Below are 25,101 nucleotides of genomic sequence, written 5' to 3'. Positions count from 1 at the left end.
GAACTTTCAACAATTTGTTACTGTTACAGTTTCTGTTATTGTTAGTTATTTTAATATTTATTAAAGTTATGCTTTAACCATTTGGTTGTTTCTCAAAAACTTATATAAGCGCCCTGTCCCGAATAAGCGCCCTGTCTCGAATAAGCGCCCTGCCTTGAGGTACCAAAAGTAAATAAGCGCCCCGGGCGCTTAATCGAATCATTACGGTATAATGATTGTGATTGAAACAACAAAGTGATGGTGTGTATGTGGACTGTTGAAAGAGTAAAATGTGAAGATCTCGTCCTATTAAATAATTCTCTGTGCTCAATCACGAGTAGAATATGGTTTAGTCCTTCCGCATAACTCTTCAAATTAAGAGTCCACGTCGGATTTCCACCTGAGCAAATAAAGCGGCACGAAGTCGTGGTACTTAGTATTAAAGGTAAATTAGAATAAACAGAGGTATCAAATACGTTGTATTGCGGATGAAAGAAATCACTTCTATAGGAAGGAAATTTTTTCGATATCGATAACCTTGCCGTTTGAACCCAGAATTAAATGAAAACCCAGGTTGAGTCGACAGAAAAAGGTACCACACTTCTGTCGGAGTGCTCTAAATACCACACTTCCGTCGGAGTGTTGGCTTCATTTTTCTTTACTTGCGAAAGGAAAAATTATCGTGAGGAGTAAGACTATCGAAAAAACCTTCGAGACCAGTAAAGGCTATGTAGGTATCATGTTCGGGAGCCCATTTAGGCTCCGGTGATCATAACTTGTATTCTAAATTTGATTTGTCTTCTCTTTGTGACCGAACCTCTGAGTTTTAATTCCAAACTGTGAATATCCCATAAATTTCAAAGAAATTTCCGACCAAGAAAACGAAAACCATGCTAAAAATCTTAATTTTCCCCTAATCAAATAGCTTGTTCTGTTCCGAAGTCGACCAAGTCCTAAGTCCCTATTCCTAAATTTAACCTTGTCATCGTATATCCCGGCATCCTTTGAGATCTACAGAGAAACAAAAACAAAACATGGCGGACCCTATTGCACCACAACAACGCAAGTTTGGCATTTTGTCTGGAAGGTTTGGATCTTCTACATCACAAGAGTTTAAAACTTTTGGTATGAGTTAAAAAAACGATTTTGTTGCAAAAGGACAGAGGTGATATCGATCGTGGCGAGATGGCTGAATGTATGGAAGTTCTTGACGAAGCTATTCTCCAAGAACAACTGGAAGAAGTCACTGTTCTTCAGTCGATATTTCAAGAAGATCTCCAAATCATCCGCAATGGTGGTGGAGAGGGAAGCATTTGCTTTAATCTGATGGTCAGTGTCAACATCCCATTCGAGAGAATTGACTTCGAAGCTTTGATTCCAATAGCTGTTGAGGAACGTTCTGTCAGAGCCTGTAATAGTGAAAGTGACTCGGACATGGAATCCGGATGCCATGGCGAGAATAGCCAAGAAAGTGAAGCTATGGTCAAAAGTGAAGGTCATTCAGAAACTCATATCAACGGATCGGAAGTGAGTGCAGTGGATGGGGAAGAAGGTAGGCTTGGGAACGACTCGTCTTCCCCGAGCGGCTCTGCTTTTCTTGGACGCAGAAAACCTGGTTTTACAAGGTCCATGTCGCTTCAACACTGGCGTGTGACCGCTGAGCTCCTACACTTGACCCCGATATGTCTAACATGTACATTTCCTCGGCTCTACCCCGCAGAATGCCAGCCCGAGGTTTCCCTGAGTTGCTTGTGGCTCTCTAAAGATCAGATCCAAGTTCTGCAAGAGAAGTTGATGAATCTGTGGACAGAAACGCCAAACATGCCGATAGTCTTCACCTGGGCGGACTGGTTACAGAATTATGGGTATCAACATCTGGGTTTGGGGCCACACTTGGTGTTGAAGGAGGACGAAAGGATAGTGATCGAATCGAAATTGCAAACACACATGTATGCAACTGAGAATGGCTATAGAGATGACAAGTTGATAGAAAAGGGGAGAATTGGTACTAATTTGCAAACTGCATTACTAACAATCTTTGAATATGACTTTGAAATGCAAAAGCGAGAGTTTCGACAAACAACCCACTCATGCGAAATTTGCTTTGATGAAAGAGGTGGCACAGAATTCCACTATCTAGATGAATGCAAGCACTACTTCTGCAATGAATGTCTGAAAGCACATTGTGAATTACATGTTGAAGGTGGAACAGTTCTCAATCTCTTGTGTCCAAACCATGATTGCAAGTCAAGGATTCCACCAGAGATTCTTCGAGAAGTACTTGATGCAGAGAAGCTTGAACGATGGGAAAGACTGTTATTTAGCAAAACCTTAGACATCATGGGAGATATTGTGTACTGCCCACGATGTAATCTGGCTGTGGTTATTGATGAAGATGAAACCTCCAGACTTGCCCATTGTGCAAATTGCTACTTTGCATTTTGCACTGAATGCCACCAACAATGGCACCCTGCTAAACCATGTTTTAGTGAATTGTCGGACTCTGACATGGATGATGAAGAAAAATCAAAGAAAAGCAGCAACAAAGCCCAAAAAAAGAAAAATACAGAGACAGTAGATGCAGCTGTCAGGAGAAAAAGAAGACAAAAAGAGGAACACAGGAGAGAAATGAGTAATGTATCTTTCATTCGCATGATGAAAGCAAAAGGAACTTATCAGTACTGTCCCAAGTGTCGCATGGCTGTGGAGAGGATCTCAGGCTGTGACATGATGCATTGCTCACAATGTCGTGCTAGCTTCTGCTGGAGATGTGGTAAGTAAAATGATTTGTATTGGTTTTTTTTTTTTAAATCTTTGTCAAGTGATTGTTTGATCAATACATGTTGTTAAGCTTAAAATGTACATGTATAGTACAAAGTAAAAAGGAATGACCATCTGATATTAACTTGAATGCAGGTCAACCAGTGTTCACAAGATACCAAAGTAAATAAGTTTTTTTTTCCCCTTGAAAAATGTTTGTTCAGCTGATTTTTGGGAAACAGAGAAACTTTTGTCAACTTACACTGTATCTGTGGCACTGATCCTTTTTTAAGGTGTCTATGGATACCTTTTTTGGCCTCCATGTTGTCATACTTGCATTACTTAGTTTGTTTGGAGATGGTCATCTTTGTATCTCCACAGTTGTGTGTGTTTCACTGGGGAATACTAGTCAATGTTATGAACTGAAAGTCCAATTGATACCTATGGATGTTGAAATACACATCTTAGAATGTGACGTAAATAATGGTTATTCCCCTGATGATCTACCTCATCTTGAAACAATTTGTTAAGAAAGCCATGATTTTTGTTATCGGTATTGATTCACATTTATATGCATTACTCAGGAAAGGCAATCAGTGGTTATGATCATTTTGGAAACTGTGGCAGAGAAATTCCACATCCTTACCTATCTCCCAGGGAACCAACAGAAGGAGAGGTATTGATAGAACGTTACTTGAAAGCAAACCCCAAGAAAAAGCTTCGGACTAAATTGTGTCCCCGCTGTCATCAGAAGTGTCTTAAAGAAAACAACAACAATAACCATCTCAAATGCTGGGCTTGCAAAACAGATTTTTGTTATCAATGTGGAAAGGAAATAAAGGGAACAGTGACTTTGCACTTTGCAGCAGCTAGTTCATGCACACAGCATTCAGATAATTAGAGAACATTCATTCAAGGAACTACAATGTAATCCCAATTTTGTTAAAGTGGATATGAAATAATTCATGATTATGAAGGTGTTGTGTAGTCTAGGTTTGCAAAGGATTAGGAATACTATCAACGGATTGCATGCATATGTACAATATATTTAATATTTTCATCATCCGTATGTGAGTTCAATATTTTTATGGATGCCATTAACTTTAGCAATAGACCACACTTTCTATCTGACTGTGTTTACTAGTGTAATGATCTACACATGATGCTGGGAGAACAGGAGAGAAGTTTATAATTCATAAGCAAGAGGCTAGAAAGATATATTTGGATAGTAAGGATAGCCAGTGTGGTTTATTGCTTTTATAAAATAAAAACACAGGATGTTTCAATTTTACTATGGATTTACTGGACATAAAATAGACAATAGGTTTTTGACCAATCAGGGCACTGGTAGTATCTCTATTCAAGTTCACATCAATTAAGTATTAAGTAATCTGATGAAGTTGCGAATGCTTCATGCAAACGTACCGAAAAAAATTCTACTGCTGCAATAGTGTGGCGACGAACAGTCTCTTTGGGTATGGGTACTAGATAATTTTGTCTCGAATGTCCCCATTGCCGAAAGTGACGATGCAATGAGGGCAATTGGAGAAAGTAAACTCCACACAGCTTACAATAAAAAGGGCCATGATGTGTCTTTTTCAGATGATCTTTAAGGAGAAATCTCTTCCTAGACTTCTTGTAACATTTGGGAAATGGACACCAATAATTTCCATAAGAATCTGCTTCATTTATATTTGTTTTGAGCTTGCAAAACGAACCCCCACTCCCCACATATAATGTGATCGTAGCATTTGAACAGTTCTCGTTGGTTGTCTGTGCGCAGAAGATCATTTTTTGGCTTAGACACCGTTCAGTTATTGGGGGGATTGTGGTCTCTAAGGAAATAGACTTGGATTGTTGTTTGCAATCGCGGACAGCTGAATCCTCACAATAGGTAAAACTTAAACCAGTCAAAACCGTCTGTAGGCCTGTAAGTAATGTATCATCATCATGTTCTTCTTCACTTTCAAGTACAACATCAGGGCTGAATTCTGCAAGAAAGGCCTCTTTCTCCTTATATCGACTTGACGTTACATTTTCATCGCCATCGAGCACAGTTTCCAGTCCAGTTAAAATTGTGCTGCTGGCAGTTAATTCTTCGTCACTTTCCAAAACAATGTCGAGTTGTATGTCTCCATTATCGCTCTCAAAAGAAAGCTCGTCGGCATTTGATATCTCGATCGGTTCTATCGATAAAGCCGGTCGCAGAAAATCCATATTTCCTCTCCAATCACAAATTAAGTCTCGGTTCACTTTGGTAAATACAGAAAAAACTAAAAAATAACCACTGATCGCTGATTCTCTATTTAGTTTCGTATGATTCCCTGGAGATTAACATGGATAGTAATGAAGCACGAGTGCCAAAGGACCTAAAGGTGCAGCTTGACATGTTGAAATAAAACACATATGATTATGACTGAGTGGTGATGTATGGGGTAGATGATGGCTCGCCCAGTCCAGAAATTAGTTATCAGTATGGCCAATCAGCTTGCAGTTACTTGACTTGAGACTGAAAAACAAGCTGGGGTCACAACAGGACTTCTCCTGAAATTAATCGCGTACGATCGATAACTTTCACAAGATCGTTTTGCAGTGATCTTTTTCGCGAACCACATTATAACATGTCGAATTTCATTTAGCGGCTTGGTGGAGTGATAAATGCAATCTGAATGTCTCAAGACACGGCTATATCCGTCGGGAATGCGATTTAGGAAATACAAAGAAGTTACTGCTCTATTCCCCGCTAAAAATTACTTGAGGGCGCGAAATGAGTGATTTGGACATTCTGTCCGAGATGAAGCCAAGCATGGGTGGGCGGAAATAAAATTTCTTCTGAGAATCGAATTCCTTGGCAAGGAAAATCGTATGGAGTATGGTGATTTCGCGATTCAAACGACTTTTAAGTCCGTAACTCACTTTCCTTAAAGTGTTATTAAAAAACATGTTATTAATTATTTACCCAAAGTTCAAGTTTATGTTAACTAGTGGTGTTGAATGTTTTATTTTAACATTTGTTTAATTCTCCTGGTAAATAGTATTAAGCTGTGTTTTACTACCAAAATTTTCTCTATGTTTTAAGATGCATCCTGTGAAAAAATCCGCAAACGTAACGCAAACGTTGTATGTCACAAAGTAAATCGGAAATGTAAGGTGATGAAATTTTTCGTGCGTCCTCGTCTACCTTCTAGCAAGTGTCATGTTATCATAATTATTGACATGTTATTATAACAACTTGCGACAGAAAAGCCTGTAGACTCTACCTGCTTAATCATAAGTACGTTTGCATACCGCAGCTTGATAACCTGACGGTAAATTTACTTTATCATTCGGTCGCAACTATTTGCACGTTCTTTGACATCGCTGAAAATGACTTGACGGTCAGTGCAAAGGATGTTTGTCATTTTATTGCTTTCTAAATATACCGCGAACAAAGCGCGACAAAACCGTTAGTGGCATTTTCTGTCAGCGATTTCTCTAGAATTGTATCCTATGAGGTGCCTTTCCATTGCCATGTGAAGCATAGTGTTTCGGTTTCTTTCTTAAATTAAATTTAAACAATATTATTGTGATTTTTTTAACGCAAAAAAGCTATTCAATAGGCTTGGACATGCCGGTCGCTAAATCAGTATTACAGCTTCGAGGAAGAATAATTTAGTGAAGACAGCACTCAATTTGTAGTGAGACATTACTACTCTTAAACCATTGTCGTCTGTCTTATTTTGTGTTGACTTAAATAAAACAGACAAACCTTAATTTAGAAATGACATGGCAAAAATTCTCCCATGTAATTCCTGTAAAGTTCATATTACAGACCAAATTTGACTGGTTGAAACAGAAACTTATTTCCCAAAGATCTCATTAAAAACGTATTTAAGATCTGATGGGATCATTCAGGAACTAAGATATCAAAAATGTCAAGTACATTTTAAATTGGTGAAGTACATTTTTAAATGGAGATGTGATATTATTAGTAATTAGCGTGCAGTGCAGTTGTCATATCAGGTACAGTGAAGATCTAATTGGAAGTAGATTTTACAAGCACAGGACCATTTGTGAAAAAGTCATGTTTCATTTAAGGGTTAGCACAGGTAGAATCCCCTTTGTCAACCGTCCTTTACTTAAATCCTTAACTTCTAGAAGTGATTATTGTGTAAATTCTCCCCATAATATCCATTCGTTATCCACCAAAAAGGTAATGAGAATAACCAAATTCTTGTAACTTATTTACACATGTACATGGAAATTTGTAGCAGTGAGAGGGAAGAGTTAAAAATAAGATTTTGGGAGTTAAAAGGCTGAAAAATTCAAGACAATGGATAGAAATTCTGCAGAGATACTGAGCACTTGACTAATATGACTACACTTACACTGCAGTCCAATAATTTGTGCATAGTATATATAACTACAATATATTCTTACCCTTACATGGTCTATAGAAGGGTAAAGGCATTAGTGAAGACCGATTTTAAAAAAAATTTAGGGTCATTCTGCTTTAAATTAAGGTGGATTGGGGATCTTAAGCTTTTCTCAATTTTCACTGCACCTTTTGTTTTTTTTTTATATCTTATTCAGTGTAACGTAGGGCTGGAAAATGAACTAATAAGACTCCGCTTTTAGGCTTGGCTAAATCTATGTATTATAACTTAAATGAAATTTTATCTTGGCTCTGGTTGGTCAAAGGTAGGATGATGCTGCCCATTGGATAAATCTCCATACTGCAGATGGGGCAGTGCATTCTGTCCACACTTTTCCACTGGATAGCGATCTATTTATTTGTACAACTAGGTCCAGATTATTTCATTGACTTAAAAGCTTCTTACTAAGCAACAAGTACAGTGTTTAATACACATCACTTATCAATCGGCTTTTCTTAAAAGCCTCAATTTTGAGGAAAAATAATCTGTGTTTGGTGGAACACCTAAATGTATGTATATTAGAAAGAAAACTTGGTTCAGTTTAATGTAGTTTAATTGTGTGTTGGATTATGACAACTGTGGATGTAGGTTCTAAAATTTGTAAATCATCTTTCTTTCAATTTATTATCTTTGGAATTCACAAATGACCAATAAATTAATTTGTATTCATCCCATAAAAGTGTGAAGTGTAATGGTTATTATCATCATCTGAGAATTAAAAAGTCTATACTTGTTGTTGAGTGAAACTGTACAGGGAGCTGGAATTTCAGGAATTTTTTTGGGGCTATTTCCAAAATTGTGAAGAGTTAACTGATTGAGCAAATGGACTAGAATGAGAACAGCTGAATAATAAAATGAATGAACAGATAAAACAAAAAAAAAGCAACAAATCTCTGTGAAAGCCTGGAGGAGACCAAGCTTACTCCATAACAGTAGGTTCAAGTTTTTCCAGGTAAAAAAAGAAATAAATTATTCACTGTTAGCAGAATTTAGCTTTGACTCAAAATCAATATTTACAAATGTTATTAAAAATAGTAGGTTTCGATTGAGTATGACTAAACAAAAATTGAATACAAAAGCCAATCAGAACAATGAGAGTTCAAAGAAAAGAAATAGTATTCAGATATAAAGCCAAGCCTAAAAAAAGAGTTCCAGTTAATTTGGTTATGAATTCAACCTGGGGGAGGAGGGGGGGGGGGGAAGAAGTGGGATTAGACTTAGGGAGTAAAGGGTATAATAAAGTATTTTGACTACAGCTTTCTTTTTTCAAACACACTTTACAAATACAGGAGTTGTCAACTTTTATAAGTCGAAGTTGACAATTCGAATGAAAATGAGAGGGATAAAGTGACAAGTGAAAGCAACAGTGGAAGTAGTCAGAACAATGAGAGCTCGAAGTGAAATATTATTAAGCGTAACGCGAATAACCGAGCCATGATTGATTTTAGTGCTCATCTGACGAGTCGAAAGGATGGCTCAGTCTCTAACAAAGTGGCGTAAAACCCGTGCGCCTCGATTTTTTGCCAACACTCAACTGAAAATTTTAAATTTCCCGAAATATAAGCACTTCACACGGGAAAGTTTTATTTGGAAAAGAAAAGATGTTATTTATTTAAGAACTTCCCATCCAAATAAAGAGCTTTTATCCATGTGTTGCGAGTAAATCAATTTGACAAGTAAGATTTTAAAAATGCTTCTTTTTTTGTGTTGTTGAATGGACACCTTCAAACTAAAGTGCGCCTCACTTTTAACGAGAACATTCGCGAAGGTGGATCACGTGACTAAAACACATTTCTTAGCCGGAGTGATCACTATGAATCCCTTTAAAATCAGTGAAGCGTTTCCCACTGTTTTTTCATATTAGGGTCGGGATGCTTCATTCCCCACTGTGTCGTATTGATTTTGTTGTGTAAGCTTTGTACATGTAGTTGTTTGCTCGAAGCGACACGAAAAGCTGCATCGCCAGAAGTTCATTTTGAAGAATTTTTGCGTCGGTTTCAAGGAATTTTTTCACCGGTTAGATAAAATAAAGGCAGAAAGGGAAGCGTTGAAGCCGTTTGCTTTTAGGGAGCATTTATAAGTATTGATTCAGTTGAACAAAGTGTTCATACCGACCAAAAATAAGCCTGAATAGATATAAAATAATAATCATATGCGAAACGCTTACCTTTTAGTTGACTGATTTAAGCCAAAAGGAACCTGTTCCTTCCACAATAATACAGCTACCACCTGAAGCAGTTCTAATAAACTGTCAAACGATATTTTCGAGAGAAAAGCAGACCCGAGCGTCTTTGCGGCATTTATTGTAGCATGTGATGTTTTTTTCTGACTTTCTGTCTCAAATTAACTGCGGTAAGAGCTCATCATTCGAGATTATTTTGAAAACAATAGCGTAAAACTAATTGCTAAGGTGTCCGGCTGATTGATTCGTTAATAGCCTATGACTTTAAGTAAATGGGTTATTTGATTTTGTCATTAAAATGAAAGCAAACTGTTGTGTGATAAGTAAAAGTTGACTTAATTCTTAAAAAAATATTAAAGCATCTCAAAATCTAAGTTTCTCATATTATTTTCTCCCGCTTTCTCGTAGTCTAAGAAAAATTGATTTTATTTAATGCATCACACAGTTATGCAAATTAAAAAACCTATCAAAGACTGCAATAATTTGCAATTACAAATGCTATTTTCAATCATTTAAGCAACAGACCGCGCTTAATATCCGGGTTAACCGGTGTAGTTCGGCACTGCGGGATGTTTACAGTAATGTTTGCTGATCACTCGCTGCCGGTAAGTGATTTAAAAAATTTTCGAGTGGTTACGCAACATCTAGAGTAGGTTAGTACGCCGGTAAAGCGATAGAAAGAAGCGGTCTATTACCTTAATAAAAAAATTTATAACAACAAAAGTATTTTATGGGTTTACCGGTGCGATAATCGATAAGTTTTTGGCCAATCAAGGCGCTCGTAATATCTCAGCCATGTCATAAAAATTGTTACAATACACCGTTACGTAACTATGCACTTCAATTCAAGGACCAGAAAATGAGGTTTTTTTTTTCCAATCAGTGGATATTGTTTCAGCATTTTGAAATGACGAGGAAAAGCGGGAAAGTTAAACTTTCACTGCATCCAGTATCTAGAAGAACAAAAAACGTTAGTACTCACTTGGACCGTTTTTTATTCACAAGGGTATTCCCAAAAAGTATCATTAAGAACTGGCTTTCCCATTCATTTTCGCAAGTTCGCCGTATAATCTACTTGCATCGTAAATTATTTGTTTCGCCCCAGGTTTGATCTTGAACCGTTCAAGACTGTCATTGAACTGAGAAACAACCTTTCTTTCAACTTCGATCTCGCGATCTCGATAGCTCCTCAGGGCTGTTAAGTCTATTTGTGGTTGTCTGCTGGGCGGATTGACCAGATTCCTCTTCATGCCTATATAGTCAAGCGCGCGATAATGTGCTTGTTCAACCTGTCTAGGCGCCTTGTAGTTCTCAGCCCACGGAGGCGCGCTTTTCACTCTGTCTTTTTTGTCCGCGCAGAACGAAATTCTTTGCCACATTTTACAACGCATGTCGAGAACAGTGGCCGGCCTTCCGAATTCGCTCGTCTTGAAAGAGTACAGTTTCTTATAAGGCACTTCAAACTGCTGACTCATTCGTTTAAGAACGCGCGAGGGGTTTTTCCCCGCGCGCTCTTCGGGCACGCTGCAGCTTCCCATTTCCAATGAGGTGCTTTCTTTGGAATTCAGTCTTTTGGAGCTTAATGTGTGCTCTGAACGCTGATTTTCAAACGCTGAATTCCAGCGTGTCGACTTGAAGGTATTCACGACAGATTCCTGTGCCTCAGCAATCCTTTTACTTCTGCGTAAGTGGCTCAAAAATTTATTGGCAAATACGACTTGTTCTGCTTCTATCTCGGAAACAAAGTAGTCTGTTTGTCTTTTCAAACGAATCAGTTGCTTGGAGAGTTCCTTTTCTTCCATAACATTTGCTCCGAGGTTTCCTGTTTTAATCTTACTTCTGTCGCCCATTTTTTAATTTTATTTTCTCTTCGCGACTGCTAATGCCAAAACGTAATTTATGATAAAACTGTTGCCGTATTAGCCTCCAAACGTCGAGACGTTAATCAAACATCAAGTTAAAAAAATAACGATTCACCATCCAAACATAGCGAGCTTTAGTTCATTTGATTAATCCAGGGTTTTCCAACGAAAAATGCATGGTTGGGTTGCCACCACTGCAATATCCATAAAATGATTTTCAGTGAACTGCGTTATAAAAAGGATCATCCTCGAAATATTTTGATAAAAATACCAAATAATCTGACTCTAAGCATGGTTGCTATGTGAATTATATTATACACGTTAGCGCTTAATTGCGAAGTCGCAATGTTTATCTTCTGGTATGGAAACAACAATCTCCTTCGACCAATCAAATGGCTCGAAACAAGCACTTTAATGAGATAACACCAGCGCTGCCGGCCGAGACTGACGTCACAACAGGAACAGGTGCAATCTTCAGGTTCATCGAAGAAAAGAAGCTTTTATATTCTCCTCAGCAGGTGTCCGTTTGTTTGAGTAAGCAATAGCCACAAACACAACTTTAAGATTAAATGCTGTAGACGGACGACGCTTCAACATTCCGAAAAGGTCGTTGTTAAACGGAGAAGACATAACTTCAATTCCAAAAGAGCGCGTGTTGTTTCAACGGACCAAACCGAATTATGATAACATCTTTCTGGCCGATAGATTTCAACACAAAATAATCGAATGGTTCAATTTTTCAATTCTAAAGTTTTGAAGAACCAAAAAAAAATTGCTTCTATTATACAATGCACTTATAAATGTAAAGTTTAGCTATTTTCTTTCTCTCCAAAAGTCGGTGTGGAACTAGCAATGCCTTAAAAAACCCCTAAATTAACGAATACTGTTCAAGGCCGGAAGGCTCCAGAGAATTTATTTGAATCATGCAAATGAATGGGATTAGTCCTTTCGTTTAAAAAGCGACATAGGACGTTACGCATTTAATTAATTTCGTGCCTCCTAGAACCATGTATTAGATGTTAACTCCTCAGCGAGAGTCCTATCACTTATTACATTTTTGTCTTTATCAAACTGTCTTACGCATTAATCACTGATCAGGTACTAAGTCAAGTTCAAGTCCGTATATGAAATCCTACTGGGCGACAGATAAACTATAAATTTTCCGATGAAAACACATAAACATTTCGCGTTGTTAAAGAATTTTTTTTTTACTCGCGCGACGAACTTCGCCTTACAGGAGGGACTACTCGCTGTCTAAATTTTTGAGGACTTAAATTTTTCCAGGAGGTGAGAAACAAAGTTGAAGGAAAGGCACTCGTCAAATAACGAAAGGCATAAGTGTTTGAAGGGTCAGTGTTATATCGCTCCGTTTATCTGAAGACACCTGTCAATTTTCCACAGTATTGTTTTTTAATTTGGTTCCATGTGAAGACTCTATGAACGTTCTAGTCTAGATACCCCAGTGAGAGATCTCTCTAATGTCAATAGCCATCGAGTAACGTGTAACACTGTGTTCCTACACAGTAAACGCTCTGCAGACTCTCTTTCCCGTAGGGATAAGCAGACGATACCTTGGTTTGTAGCTTTCAAAATGAGTACTATCGATCATGCAGTTCTATTTATGCCATTTCCAGTTTTTGACTCAGAGATATTTGTTGCAGTCAAATAAAAACATACTAACATAGTGAATCCACCGTATTTCTTATAATCCATTCCAGCTGTTTATCAAAGGCCTTTATCCAAAAACACAAGCAAGTATTTGGTAGAAGACTCTTGTTGCCGATCAATTACTTTGGCGTTATTCATGACGTTTCTGCAGTATGTTGAGACTTTGAGGCGCCGGCCTCGTCCTCAATAATTACTGATTACACTTCTAAAAAAATATTCATTGCGGTGGCTTTTCGTTAATCGACAAAAATTCTTAAAGAAAGTACTTCTAAAAAGTCATTTCCATCAATCAAATTAAATTATTCACAGTAAACCCTTTGATGGCAACCTTCGTTGATTGAAATTGCTTTTCTTTCAAGGTTATCACGAAGACAATTATTTTTCTTGTGTGCCCCATTTTTGTTAATTAAAAGAAAAAAAGAGAACATACAGGCATTTCCATTCAGGTTCTATATCTTTCTACTTCAGAATACCTGAGAAGTATTCCTATTCATTCTTCAGCTAGAAGACAATTTCACGCACTGAAAAGGCAAATATTAATTTCTACCAGCCAGGTACACATTTGAAAGATCAAATTATGATTAAAATCAGCAGAGGTGAATATTGCGTATGAATGGACAAAACACCTAAATATAACAAAGATCATCTGCTTTGTTCGGCTCAGGGTGCGATGATGAAAAGCAATAATAATCCCAAGCATTGACTAAATTTTAATGTTTCAACCTATTGTAGTATTTAACCTTACTTTTTAGTTTGAGGTGACTAAAGAACGGCTAGCGTTCCTGATTAGTTGAAACCGAACAAATGTAAATAGGAACAAATAGTAGTACTCACAGTTAGTGTAGTATTACTCACTCACAGCTAGAAGGTTCGTCCGAGTTCCTTGAAGCGTCCTTTCTCAGAGAGTGAAATGCCAAAAATTTACCGACATAATTCACACGCCTTAGGGCCAGTGTCTGCGCGATAAATAAACTATGACGTAATAAGCTGCAGTTGGTTGGCGCCTTTTAATCCACCCAACTTACTCGGTTCTCACGACTCAAGGCAGACCATGCCCCTCAAGAAAAGTTAAATGCTATAAAAAGGATGAAAAGAATCCAAACTATAATAATTGGACATAGGACAAGTATTATATCATCGTCATAATGGTAGCGGTGAAAATAATTTGTATTTATCAACGGAGTGGGAAGGTCGGACGGAAAAATATTTGGCTCGAGGTCCGTGGGTCATATATGCATGAACGAGAGCCAAATAATTTTTTGTCCGGCCCGACCAAACTCAATCAATAACCGTGACAACAATTTTACCATATGAGCGCTTACTAGGTTTTGAAATTTCGAAAATTGACTCCTTTCCTATATTTTTTCAGAACCCATAATTCATCGAAAAACGTGACTTACTTCCCTATTCTGTTTATTGCTATCCCTCATTTTTGGCAACATCAGCGAACCAAAACCGAACAGGTGCACTAGGTTGTCACCTCTAAGGTCGACCACGACGCTTCGACTGATGAACACCGCTGCTTTTCTACGCGATTTGAAGAAACAAATGTTAAATGTTTTGAGCTTTAGTAGTTCACCAAATGCTGGACAATTTTCGAACATATTACCCAACTGGCCAATGGATTAACAAATTCAAGAAAGCATATCGTGTTCCTCTCTTGCCATAATATTAACGTGGGCGGACCATTAATACTAAAATAATAGTCACAATAATAGTAATGATTATTGTTATTATCATTGGCATGGACACTTCGAAGTAGATTTAGTGGTGTTTTTTTTTGTGGAAATTTATTTCGGTGCAAAACTTTGATGGTGCATGTTACCTTCACTACTACAGCCGAATCACATGATGTGATGTCAAAGATTTGTCTTGATTTGTCGTACACTGAAGTACTTGGTGACCCTTGAACGGGTACCACAAAAAGGATGCCAAATTTCACAAGGAAATAAGAAGAGACATTACCCCTTATATAGACGCAAAATAGTGGGATGAGCTTCTGATTCTTAATCTTGGAACAAAATCACTAAATAGGTTTTACAACATTGCTCAGTTGTAAGCGACAGAAATTGCAGTGTTTCTCTTTACACTGCCTAAACCGCGTTGACCTGAAATAAAAATGTAATGTAACCTTTCTGGTGTCAACTGTCAACTGTATGACTATTTCATGAGCCAGAGCAGAGACGTAGATCTGAAATAATAATATCCAGTTGATTTTTAACAGTAGTAATATTTTTCAGAGATACATGTTCCCTCGGCGAAGAAACGGAAATGCATGCGGCCATTTACTTTGTTTGACTGTTTGCTTCATTTTTCAGTTCCGTGCAAAGGATAATGTATCGTCATATGTCTCGATGTGGTCGCCAACTAGTGCAGATTTTAAGACTAATAGACTCACTGCTGAAGACAAAGAAAAGTTCTTAGACGAGCATAACAAATTTCGCGGAATGGTGAAACCAACTTCGGCCGACATGGAGTTTATGGTAAGTGATAGAGATAACATGACAGTAAAGATTTTAGGGCCAAATTAAAATCTTTGCGCTTTCAGGTTTTAACAAGTAAAACACTGAGACGAAAAGCTATCTGCCTTCGCACTCACGCTTAAATCTTAGTCTTAGATCCTTTCCTGTTAACAAACAAGCCAGTTGTCTTCCTCATTTTGAGAAAGCAGACATGGGACGACTCAGTATACCTTTGGGCCAGAAAGCAAGCTTTTGTTAAAGGGTAATGATATAAACAAATAAATTGCGCACCAGTGTGTCACTGCCATCACCAACCTGAACTATATCAATAGATTCTTCAACTTAAAGTATAGTTATGACTACGTAATAATAAGTAGTAGTGATGACACAAATTTGAGCACTCGAAAATATGTTTAAAGAGCGAAATGAAAAGAAAAAAAAAAAAAAAAAAGGGAAACGCAGTTTAGTAAGGCGAAGCGACTCAAGGTCAAGTAAGTAGCTCATAGTTAAACAGTTAGCTCATAGTTAAACAGATTTCCTTCAAAAAAAAAAAAAAAAAAAAAAAAAAAAAAGAAGCTAAACATATATATGTGAGACTCGGGCTCTGTCAGCGCAAAGGCTAGAAGAAGAAACCCAAGGGTAGAGCATCTTAAGTGGAACGTCAATCAAAGTCAGCTTGAGCCCCGTCATCTCGGAACGTTCACCATTTATCATCTCTGATAGAACAGAAATGAAGAATCCGTTTTGACCAGTGTAAATGGAAAGGTAAAAGGCTTTCCTTTGTGAATTACGAACGTCCTTTCCCCTGTGTCTTCAGTTCTGGAAAGATTGTTATTGTTTCGCAATTTTAATTGGCTGTGGTCAAAGCAAATTTCGACCTAGCTGGTAGTATTTGATGGACATAAGGTATAAAGCTAGTCTGACCAGAACCAGTTCTGTCTGCAAACAGAACGATGAGCCTTTTCGCGAGAAGCGCAGTCCTCGATTCACAGGTTCACGCACTAACCGTTAAGATGTCGGACTTGGGGTAAGACAGAGATGAAAAAAATTTACAAGTAGAAGACACCACACGTAGGAATAACCGGTGATAATGATAAAATCAGAAAAGCTTTTGTGTGATAAAACTATCCATACAAAACGATTTGACTGATAACACAAACTTTTTAATGACAGGAGTGGGACGACAATTTGGCCAATATGGCTCAAATGTGGGCGGACAAGTGCATCTGGGAACACGGGTTTCTGAGGTTCGGTAGCCAATATCCATACAGCGTGCCTTTCAAGGGACAAATAGGTAAATTTATTTCGTACAATTATGTACCTTTCGAGGAAGAACTCTCGGTAAATACACCTCGTACAATTTGTAATAAGTCAAGTTCTACGCCGGTATACGTTCAGGTATGAAATTAATCTGCGACGTAAACCTAAAAACGGAAAAGGAATTTAAAACTCTCCAATCAAAACCGGTCAACATAAATTGAATAACTACAAAAGAAAACCAAGACGTTGTGTGGTGGTCACTTCGTTCACATTATGATCTTGAACCTCAAAATTTCGAATTGTTGTGATTTTGTTCGCAGGTCAAAACCTTGCCCAAGAGTATGGCAGGCTTTCGAGCCCAGAGGACCGCGTCAAGAGGTGGTACGAGGAATATCAATACTACACATTTAGCAAGTACACAAGCCCGATGGGAGCTTCTTGTAAAAAGACACCTTGTGGACATTACACACAGGTATTTAAAGCTGCTGCGCATATGTAGCTAGTTCACTGGGCAATTAAAAAGTGTAAAGAAAACAGAAGGCTCCAGTCGACAGTAAAGCGAAGTCAAAATCTATCTTTGCTCAATACTTTGTGCGATGCAATCGTTCAATACTGAAAAAGTATGACATTCTAAATTATGAAAATAATTATTATTATTGTAATTATTATAATTATATTATATTATTATCATTATATTATTATTATATTATAATAATTATTATTATATAATACTACAATTATTATTATTATTATTATTTATTATTATTACAAGCTATGACATTTTAAAAAGGTACAAGCTTAAAAAAAGTGACATTAATTTTTCTTATCAGATTATGTGGGCTAAATCTATATACCTTGGATGCGGAGTAAATTTCTGTTCAAACTTTAATGGAGGTAACGGAGGAACAATAGTGGTGTGCAACTACAACACGTAAGCACAAACCCTTTATTTTAATTCTATACATGTGTTAGCATATGACGATTCATTGTTTTATTCTTTCCAGGCGATTGTCAAGCTGTGGTCCAGCTTTACAGCTTTGGACTCAAGCTAATGTAAATTTTTGATTTTTACTTGAACTTTAGGGGTAACATCGTAGGTCAATACCCATACAAGACTGGGACCCCCTGCACCAAATGCGCTTCAGGCAAAGGGTGGTGCTACAACAACCTGTGTCGTGAGTAAAAAGAAACCAATTGAAATATACAAAACATTTTTTTTCGGCCCAGTACCTTAAGGTGAAAATGCAAACACGATAGCAAGACGACAGCAAGACAAGAAGCATAAGAAACCATAAGATCTACGTATGAACGCAGATGTAGGATTGGACAGCGTATTCTGTCGGCAGCATCGAGGCGTTCTTATCTGCTGCTGCTTCAATGACTTGCACGATGGCGAGCGCGCAATGAGTTGCCTACAGCTTGAAGACTTTTCAATTTCATGTCTTTCCCCTCTTTGTCAAGTAGATAATTTTTTCCCTATTTTTCAGCCTTTTCAAATCAAAAAGTTAAAGCTCCAACTGGGTGCGATTCGCTCCACATCACCGACCACCACAGTCATTTGGCGTTGTTTCAGTCGGTAATACGATCGAAAACTGATTGCAGTATGAACAGTACTAACCATACATTGGGGTGCTGCGAGTTATTGAATAATTTTGTTGCTGTAACCTTAATAATGATGTGTTTAACCTCTTAGTTCCCATGAGTGACTGAGACAGAATTGCTCCTTAAAACATCAATACAACATCAATCAGAAAAGTGACGAGAATGAATTAAAATACCAGTATAGTTATTGGACTATCAGTTTATCCAATAGCAAATTCTCTGTATGGAGGAAGATAAGAAAGATTACCAATCAGATCTTGAGATCTTACAAACCGTCAGACTAACGATTCAATGGCGAGAGAAAGACGCATTTCTCTACCTTAAAATAAGAAATAGTCTTTGTGAAACTTTATACACTGAATCTGACGCAAAAAAGTTAATTTTAGGAAATTGTTCTGACTTCGACAAACATTGCGGCAGCTCTTTGACGACAACAATGTGCTCTTCACACCCAGAGTTAATGGAGAAGAATTGTCCTAAACTATGCAACATGTGTAGTAAGTATGAATTGAGAGCAATCAATAATCTGTCATTTTGTCTTGCCCACAGTTTTCAAGTACAAATAAAACTAAAGAATAAAGGTTCGAAAGTCCGTCAGCTCAAGAGAACTTAGGAATTTTTCTAAAATTCGTTGCTCATTGTAGTCACTAACTCAGTGTAGTGTACTAACTACAGGTAGGATTAGAAGCCTCATTTTTGCTTTTCTCCGGTATGTAAGGTGTATGCTATGAATTCACCAATCTTTTTATCCATTTCTCTTCAGAGTGTCCCTTAAAATGTCAAAACGGAGGGACAGCAAACAAACAGGACTGCGTTTGTTCTTGCCCTTCCGGGTGGAGGGGTATGGACTGTTCAGGTATGCCACTGGAAGTTACTTGAAAGGGAACGGTCTTCACCTCAAGAGGTCTGAGTTCCAGCCTTGATCGAGTCATTGTGCTGTTATCTCCAGCAAGGCACTTTTCTGTTAGTCTCACTCTCCAACTATGAGTATAAATGAGTTACGGGAGGTCATCTGGAAAAACTGACGTAATGCCGTGGAATAATCCAAGGAGGATTGGGATCCAATTCGGTGGGAGAAGTTTTACCCCAAGGATCCTCATGACAAGTATTAAAACATCGGCCACTTTTATCATGTGTAGACTTCACCTCTACTTTATGACATATTATCGTCTACTCCAATCCTTTTTCTAGACAAGGCATGTGAACCTGGCTTTTATGGAGAAAATTGCGAAAGTAAGTCAGCGAAATGCTTTTTCTTATTCCATGGAACCTACAACTTGTTCATTCCAGGCTTATGCCTTATAACAATTTCCTTAACTTGACTTAACCAACTTTCATTGAATTTCACTTCGTATCATTGTGCACTGAGTAACTAAGCTCTCCATGAAATCGTTTCAGATCGTTGTTACGACAAGGTTGGGACAGAAACCTGCCAATATCGACTGAAAGTTGGTCACAAATGTTCATCGAAATACATGGAGATAGATTGTGCTTTAACATGCGGATATTGCGGTGAGGAATCTGTGGTGACTTAAAGTTGTCCAGCCGGAATTATCTAGCCGTTAATCAAAACTATAACAAAATTCTCGAACATAATTGGTTATCACCAGCCCGATTTAAGCGCTAGTAGGACAGTGTACACGTCATGCTTGTAATTGGACGGTGTAATAGAACAGTGAAATGGACAGCTAAGGAGGTTCCATAGGGTTTTTGCTCAATGTTGGCGCGCGCGCCAGCGTATTGTTTTTCTAGAAATTTTTCATGTTTTCGCTTTTCTAGTTCACTAAAAGCCATCAAAAGGTCAATGAGCAAGGTTCGAACTATCGTTTGCTGTAGTAAATATTATCAAAATGATTTTTGTTACTGAATTAAGGTTCCACGAAGGGAGGCGCTCGCCAGTGATAATTTGGCTTTGCCTTTGATTTTCTTCAATTTGCTTCAATGAAATCTCTCAAAATGTTCACAATTTGTGAAATTTGTCCTGCCGATCATTTAAAAGCCGAAAAGGGTTACATGGGCAGTTTGCACGCTATTTGCAATTTTGTGTTTTCTTCCTCTATCTCAAATTTGGTCTTATGAATTTTTTTTTGTTTATTAACAGACACTAGGAAGGGCACACATATGTTTAACAGTCCAGCAAATCTTAGGAAATCTACCAAAAGAAACACGATAAATCTCGCTCGAAGATCTCTATTTTCTTTATTCCATAACATTACGTAATGGAATAGAACTTCGCCAAGATCTATGTCTGAGCATGCGTAAACTTTCGAATCTGTCGCGTCATATGTCGCCTTTTGGTAATCTTTCGCACGGTGTTTTCTTTTCGGTTAGCCTCTTTTCAGGATTCCATCACATAAAAACTGTATTGTGTTAAACTGTTTTTAACACGCCTTTTCAGATAACAATTGAGCAATCGTATCGAGCCGCCATATTTGTTTTGCATGTTGTCACTTTTAAAGCTCGCGTTATGTTCATACCCGGATCTCGTGCGGTCAAAAAACCCTGTCCACTTACACAGGCATGTGTAAGTGGACAGAAAGCGTCATGTGCGCGCTGTTGTCTCTTTTTTTGTGAAAACGTATAATCGATGTCTAGTTTCTTTCTCAAATTCTGTCATGGTTTCGATTAATTGGTAACAGGACTTCGTGTCGTCCAAGCCTGTCTGTAATCTGTCTGCAATCACACTCGTGATTAACAGATTTTGTTAATCACTTGTATGATTACCGACTGAATTGGACTTCACTCGGTCCTATTGCCATTATTAATCAAGTCAAAACCCTACGCTACTTGACTTGATACCCCACAACGGGTATGGAATAAATTATTTAAAAATTTAACTCATACCCCTGAGGGATTTTTGACTAACATCATTATTCTCTACATTAAATGTGTCTATTACCTGTTTAACAAAGCTTTAATTAACTGTGTTTAAAACTGTTTACGTCTTCCTTCTTTGAAAGAAATAATAGCACTGCATATCTCGCGCTTTAATTGCAGCTTAAAATTAAGGCACAAACTATACGTTGGCCATGTGCAAAAGCTACATTGGCTTGCCCCTGAAGTTGTTGATTTAAATTAAATAATGTATGACTATGTGTAAAAGCAAGAGGCAAAAATATTTAAAAAAGAACAGAAGTCTACAATAGAATTTATATTTTACTAAGTAAGAACCGTGCGCGCTGAAGAAGCCATTAAGAAAGCTAGCCGATTACTACACAGTGGAAACCTTCTCGTATGACTCTCGGCTATGTGTCGGGAATGTAAGGTGTATAAGGCTCAAAGATAGGTGACCAATTACTACACAGCGAAAACCTTCTCGTAAGACTCTCGGCTACGTGTAGTTTGTTTCGGACAATTTTACTGTGTTACTGAACAAATCCTCTTGTTCCTGTTTGACGAAAGTTGTTGTTCTCGTATCCAGTCCTTGCAGGTGGCCAAAATCAAATTACCGCAACGGCAGCTTCTGTAACAGCTTTGCCAACAACACCTCAACCAGGATCAGTAGGTATGTGTACCCCACGCAAACATTTTGGTGTGGAGTACATGGATAGCGGACCCATAGGTGTATGATGTTCAATTTTCTCGAAAGTGGCGGAGAACAAAACACCGGGTTTAAGATACAAAAAGCGCGGGAAAGAAACTTACAAAAGTGAATGTATGCGATGCGATAGATTATTTCCCTCTCTTGTTGTTTATTTACAGTTTCTGCTACCACTCCAAGTTCAGTAACAGTTCCACCCACATCCAAGCCTCAAGGTATGCCTGGAAAAAGACACTAAACTATTTGGTTGTGTACAATTATTCTAATCAGCTACAGCCGGCTGCACGCAATCATAACAACTGTCAAGATAGAATTAATTTCCCTGGCACACGTTTTATAACAATTTGGTCCACAACCGTTTCTAAAAATATGTAGTTGACCTCAATGCACCTCTTCGACCGAATAAGAAAAAAGAGACAGTAACCACAATTGTCCTTTTTGTTTGGATTGAGTCGGCTCAATTCGTTCCATGGTCTGTCATTAAGAATAGATGTCACAGCTTTCAATTCTCTCTAGAAATTCAGTTTTCATTTTTTGATGTTTTTCTTCCTTTTCTCGTTTCACTGACGATGCTATATTCTAAATTTCCAATTCTGAAACCTTTCAAAATAACGATGGCCTCTATAAACAGTTTCAAAGTTATAAAAGTCACGCAAAAAGGTGCTTCTTATGGTCTCGATACATTGTCATCACTGTTTTAAACATTCCTATTGAACTTAGCTTCATGACATCATCAGAGCCTCTTTAAAAATATATTTTGTACCTATTATTTTTCTAATATCAGCCTAATATTACAAATGCTCCTTAATTTTGGCGCGAAATTTCAGCGCTAATTCATAATTTCAGGAGGCTCAGAAAATTTTTAAACTTTTGACAAAAACACGCGTATAGTTGTCACCAATTTATTATACATTCCTATTTAATGAATTTTAATTTTGATCAAATATTTACGAAGTGTGTACAACCGATCAAAATTCTGGATGTGAGAGATGGGCAGCTGTTGGCGAGTGTGAAAAGAACCCGTCGTGGATGATAACGAATTGTTACATAAGCTGCAAGCACCATCAGGCACCAAAAGGTAGATGAACGTATGTAAAACTAAATCATATCATAAACATTCGGATGTCCCTTAAGCGATTTCCTAGAACGGGCTGACTCTTATGAAGGTGAGATAAAAAAAAATTAAGGCTCGAATGCGCATCATCGAGCTAATAGCAAGTTGAGGAAGCTTAACAATCAATAAAACTACGAAACATTAAACCTGAACTTCGATGAGTAGGGGAATAGAAATATCATTATCATGATGATGATAATTCTGACAATAATAATGATAATAACAATAGTGATAGTGGTGATAATATCAATACTAATAATAATTATAAAATAATATTAACTATAATGCTAATTACCATAATAGTAATAATGATGATGATAATGATGATGATAATGATGGCATAGACGTTGACACAACCAATAGTACTGTTGAGAACTGACAAAAAAACAGTTATTTTGCTTAGGAAGAAAGCATTATGACACTGTGACACAAAAGTGAAATAACAGTTTGCTCAGCAGACTGTTCCGATGCAAACCCAAGCTGCCCAAGGTGGGCTTACGCTGGAGAATGTGAAAACAACAGAGTATGGATGCTTAAAAACTGCAGAAAAAGTTGCAATCAATGCGGAGGTGAGTTGGCTGAGGCGAGGGTCTAAGAGAGCTGCCCCGAAGAGAAAGGAACTAAAAAGTTACAGGAGACGGGGTTGTAGAGCATGACCGGCTAAGAGTAGACAGGATTGCGGAAATTAAACTGGATATGAATTTAGTTCCTGGTAACAAGTGGCGACACCGACTGAAGCGTCACCTTCTTAATTTTATTTTGCAAAATTCTAATAAATTCAGCATCACTAAATTCCAGAGCCCCTTAAGAAGTGGAGCCATTCGTGGAAACTCATAATTATATTTAAAGATTGATTACTCGTTAGGTAGTTTAATTTTTCTGCAAGATTAAATACACCCAGCTGTTTTGATACGTTTACAGATTGCACAGATTCTGACCCCAAATGTCCATCGTGGGCTTTATCGAACCAATGCAGCTCGGGTGATAAGATAAACGAAAAATGCAGGAGAAGTTGTGGCTTATGCAGAGGTAAAAGGTTTCGATTCTTTCACGCGTATGTCTCTTTGCGTAGCGTGGAAATCTTTCTATACCATAATTTTTTTTACTGTAAAATTTTTCCTTACTACCACAGTGACTCTCTCCTCTCCATCAGGGAAACCTGGCAGGATTTTTCAAAGAGGGGTCACACTGTGTCGAACAAAGGACACTCGCCAGATTGTCCTCCACGCCGTGTTTAGCTTAATTTGACAAAAAGAAGCTTAGGAAGGGCGGGGGGGAGGGGGATAGGGTCACGAGCCCTCACAGGGGAAGGGGGTTTTGCAGCAATACCTCTCGCTACTTAATTCCTGGAGTACAGCAGGGTGGGGTTCTTAGCTGGTGTGCACAATTGACCTCTACTTGACTTTAAATTGTTTTTTAAAAACATAAATAGGATAAAATTCGATGAAAACGTGACACTTGACAGAATATACACAATTTTGAACATAACATTCTCCACAGTTTACGACAAACACAAAGAATGTCCCGCCTGGTCTGCGATGGACGAATGTAAAAAATCCAATTGGACATGGATGGTGGATCATTGTCCACGAAGCTGTGATGTTCCATGTAAGTGACAGTTCTCTAATCAAAAAGGTTCAGTTGTTTCGCTTGAGACTTGAAACCTGCTTAACAGACGACAGCAAGGTTTGGCGCCATCCAAAGATTTTGCATCTTTACCTTTCGCCTCTATCCTATCTGCACTCTAGGCTCGATTTGTTTTTAAGTACCTTTTGAAATTGCGTATCAACCAGTAGGGAACCACCTGATTTGTTTTTCAGTTTCAGAAGCCTCGTTTTGTGGTGGAAAAGAAAACGGTAATTATCAGGCCCCCACCACGTGTCAAGCATACATAGCGTGTTCGTATGGCGTCACAAGTCACGTGCAGTGTCCATTTGGAAAGAAATTTGATACACTCAAGAGAATATGTGTACTAGTGGACCAAGCCGCCTGTACAGTGGTTCTTCCGAGTAAAAAGTCAAAGCCATTTATGATTGTGACGCTGTAAAGAAGAACATTGACTGATTGTATTGTAGGCAAACTGCAACTGGTTTTATATACGTTTTTAATCTCTTCTGTATTTCTAGCGAAGTGATGATTTGGCTCCGAACTGTAACTAGGGCTTTTGATCTGAGAAGTTCAGCTAAATATAAGATCTCGCCATTTTCATTTTCAAATTATGATTTAGGACACTTGCTGTAAATTTCGGAAAACCCT

The 25,101-nt window shown here is 37.9% G+C and overlaps 4 protein-coding genes across 5 annotated transcripts in view; 2 read left to right on the top strand and 2 right to left on the bottom strand.

Moving 5' to 3' along the window:
* LOC131789969 (octopamine receptor beta-1R-like) overlaps window positions 1–13,804 on the bottom strand; it is a 21,505-nt gene extending 7,701 nt beyond the window's left edge. The window contains exon 1 of the mRNA XM_059107154.2: window positions 13,701–13,804. The gene's annotated coding sequence lies outside the window, so the exon portion shown is untranslated. The remainder of the gene's footprint in view (window positions 1–13,700) is intronic.
* LOC131789942 (E3 ubiquitin-protein ligase RNF14) lies at window positions 1,008–5,074 on the top strand. Its single transcript, XM_059107129.2, has 2 exons — window positions 1,008–2,752; window positions 3,324–5,074. Exons 1-2 carry the CDS (start codon window positions 1,165–1,167, stop codon window positions 3,638–3,640), a joined length of 1,905 nt encoding a protein of 634 aa, XP_058963112.2. The 5' UTR covers window positions 1,008–1,164; the 3' UTR covers window positions 3,641–5,074.
* Window positions 9,306–11,767, bottom strand: LOC131789979 (uncharacterized). Its single transcript, XM_059107159.2, has one exon. The coding sequence runs from the start codon at window positions 11,184–11,186 to the stop codon at window positions 10,362–10,364; it is 825 nt and encodes a 274-aa protein (XP_058963142.2). The 5' UTR covers window positions 11,187–11,767; the 3' UTR covers window positions 9,306–10,361.
* LOC131789953 (uncharacterized) lies at window positions 10,893–25,101 on the top strand. 2 transcript variants are annotated; one of them, XM_059107146.2, is made up of 17 exons: window positions 10,893–11,020; window positions 15,185–15,349; window positions 16,502–16,622; window positions 16,909–17,060; window positions 17,419–17,519; window positions 17,672–17,763; window positions 18,577–18,687; window positions 18,954–19,046; window positions 19,382–19,423; window positions 19,589–19,702; window positions 21,612–21,695; window positions 21,893–21,946; window positions 22,687–22,809; window positions 23,304–23,414; window positions 23,767–23,874; window positions 24,346–24,453; window positions 24,666–25,101. In XM_059107146.2, the coding sequence occupies exons 2-17, from the start codon at window positions 15,221–15,223 to the stop codon at window positions 24,890–24,892; spliced, it is 1,770 nt and encodes a 589-aa protein (XP_058963129.2). In that variant the 5' UTR covers window positions 10,893–11,020; window positions 15,185–15,220; the 3' UTR covers window positions 24,893–25,101. The 2 variants fall into 2 exon arrangements, with proteins under 2 accessions (XP_058963129.2, XP_058963124.2); XM_059107141.2 differs by lacking the exon at window positions 10,893–11,020 and having other exon boundaries at window positions 15,113–15,349.

Source organism: Pocillopora verrucosa, chromosome 2, assembly GCF_036669915.1.
Source record: "Pocillopora verrucosa isolate sample1 chromosome 2, ASM3666991v2, whole genome shotgun sequence".
In the NCBI taxonomy this organism is placed as follows: domain Eukaryota; kingdom Metazoa; phylum Cnidaria; class Anthozoa; order Scleractinia; family Pocilloporidae; genus Pocillopora; species Pocillopora verrucosa.
The sequence above is the reverse complement of the archived record's forward strand: the minus strand, read 5'-3'. Positions and strand labels throughout refer to the sequence as shown.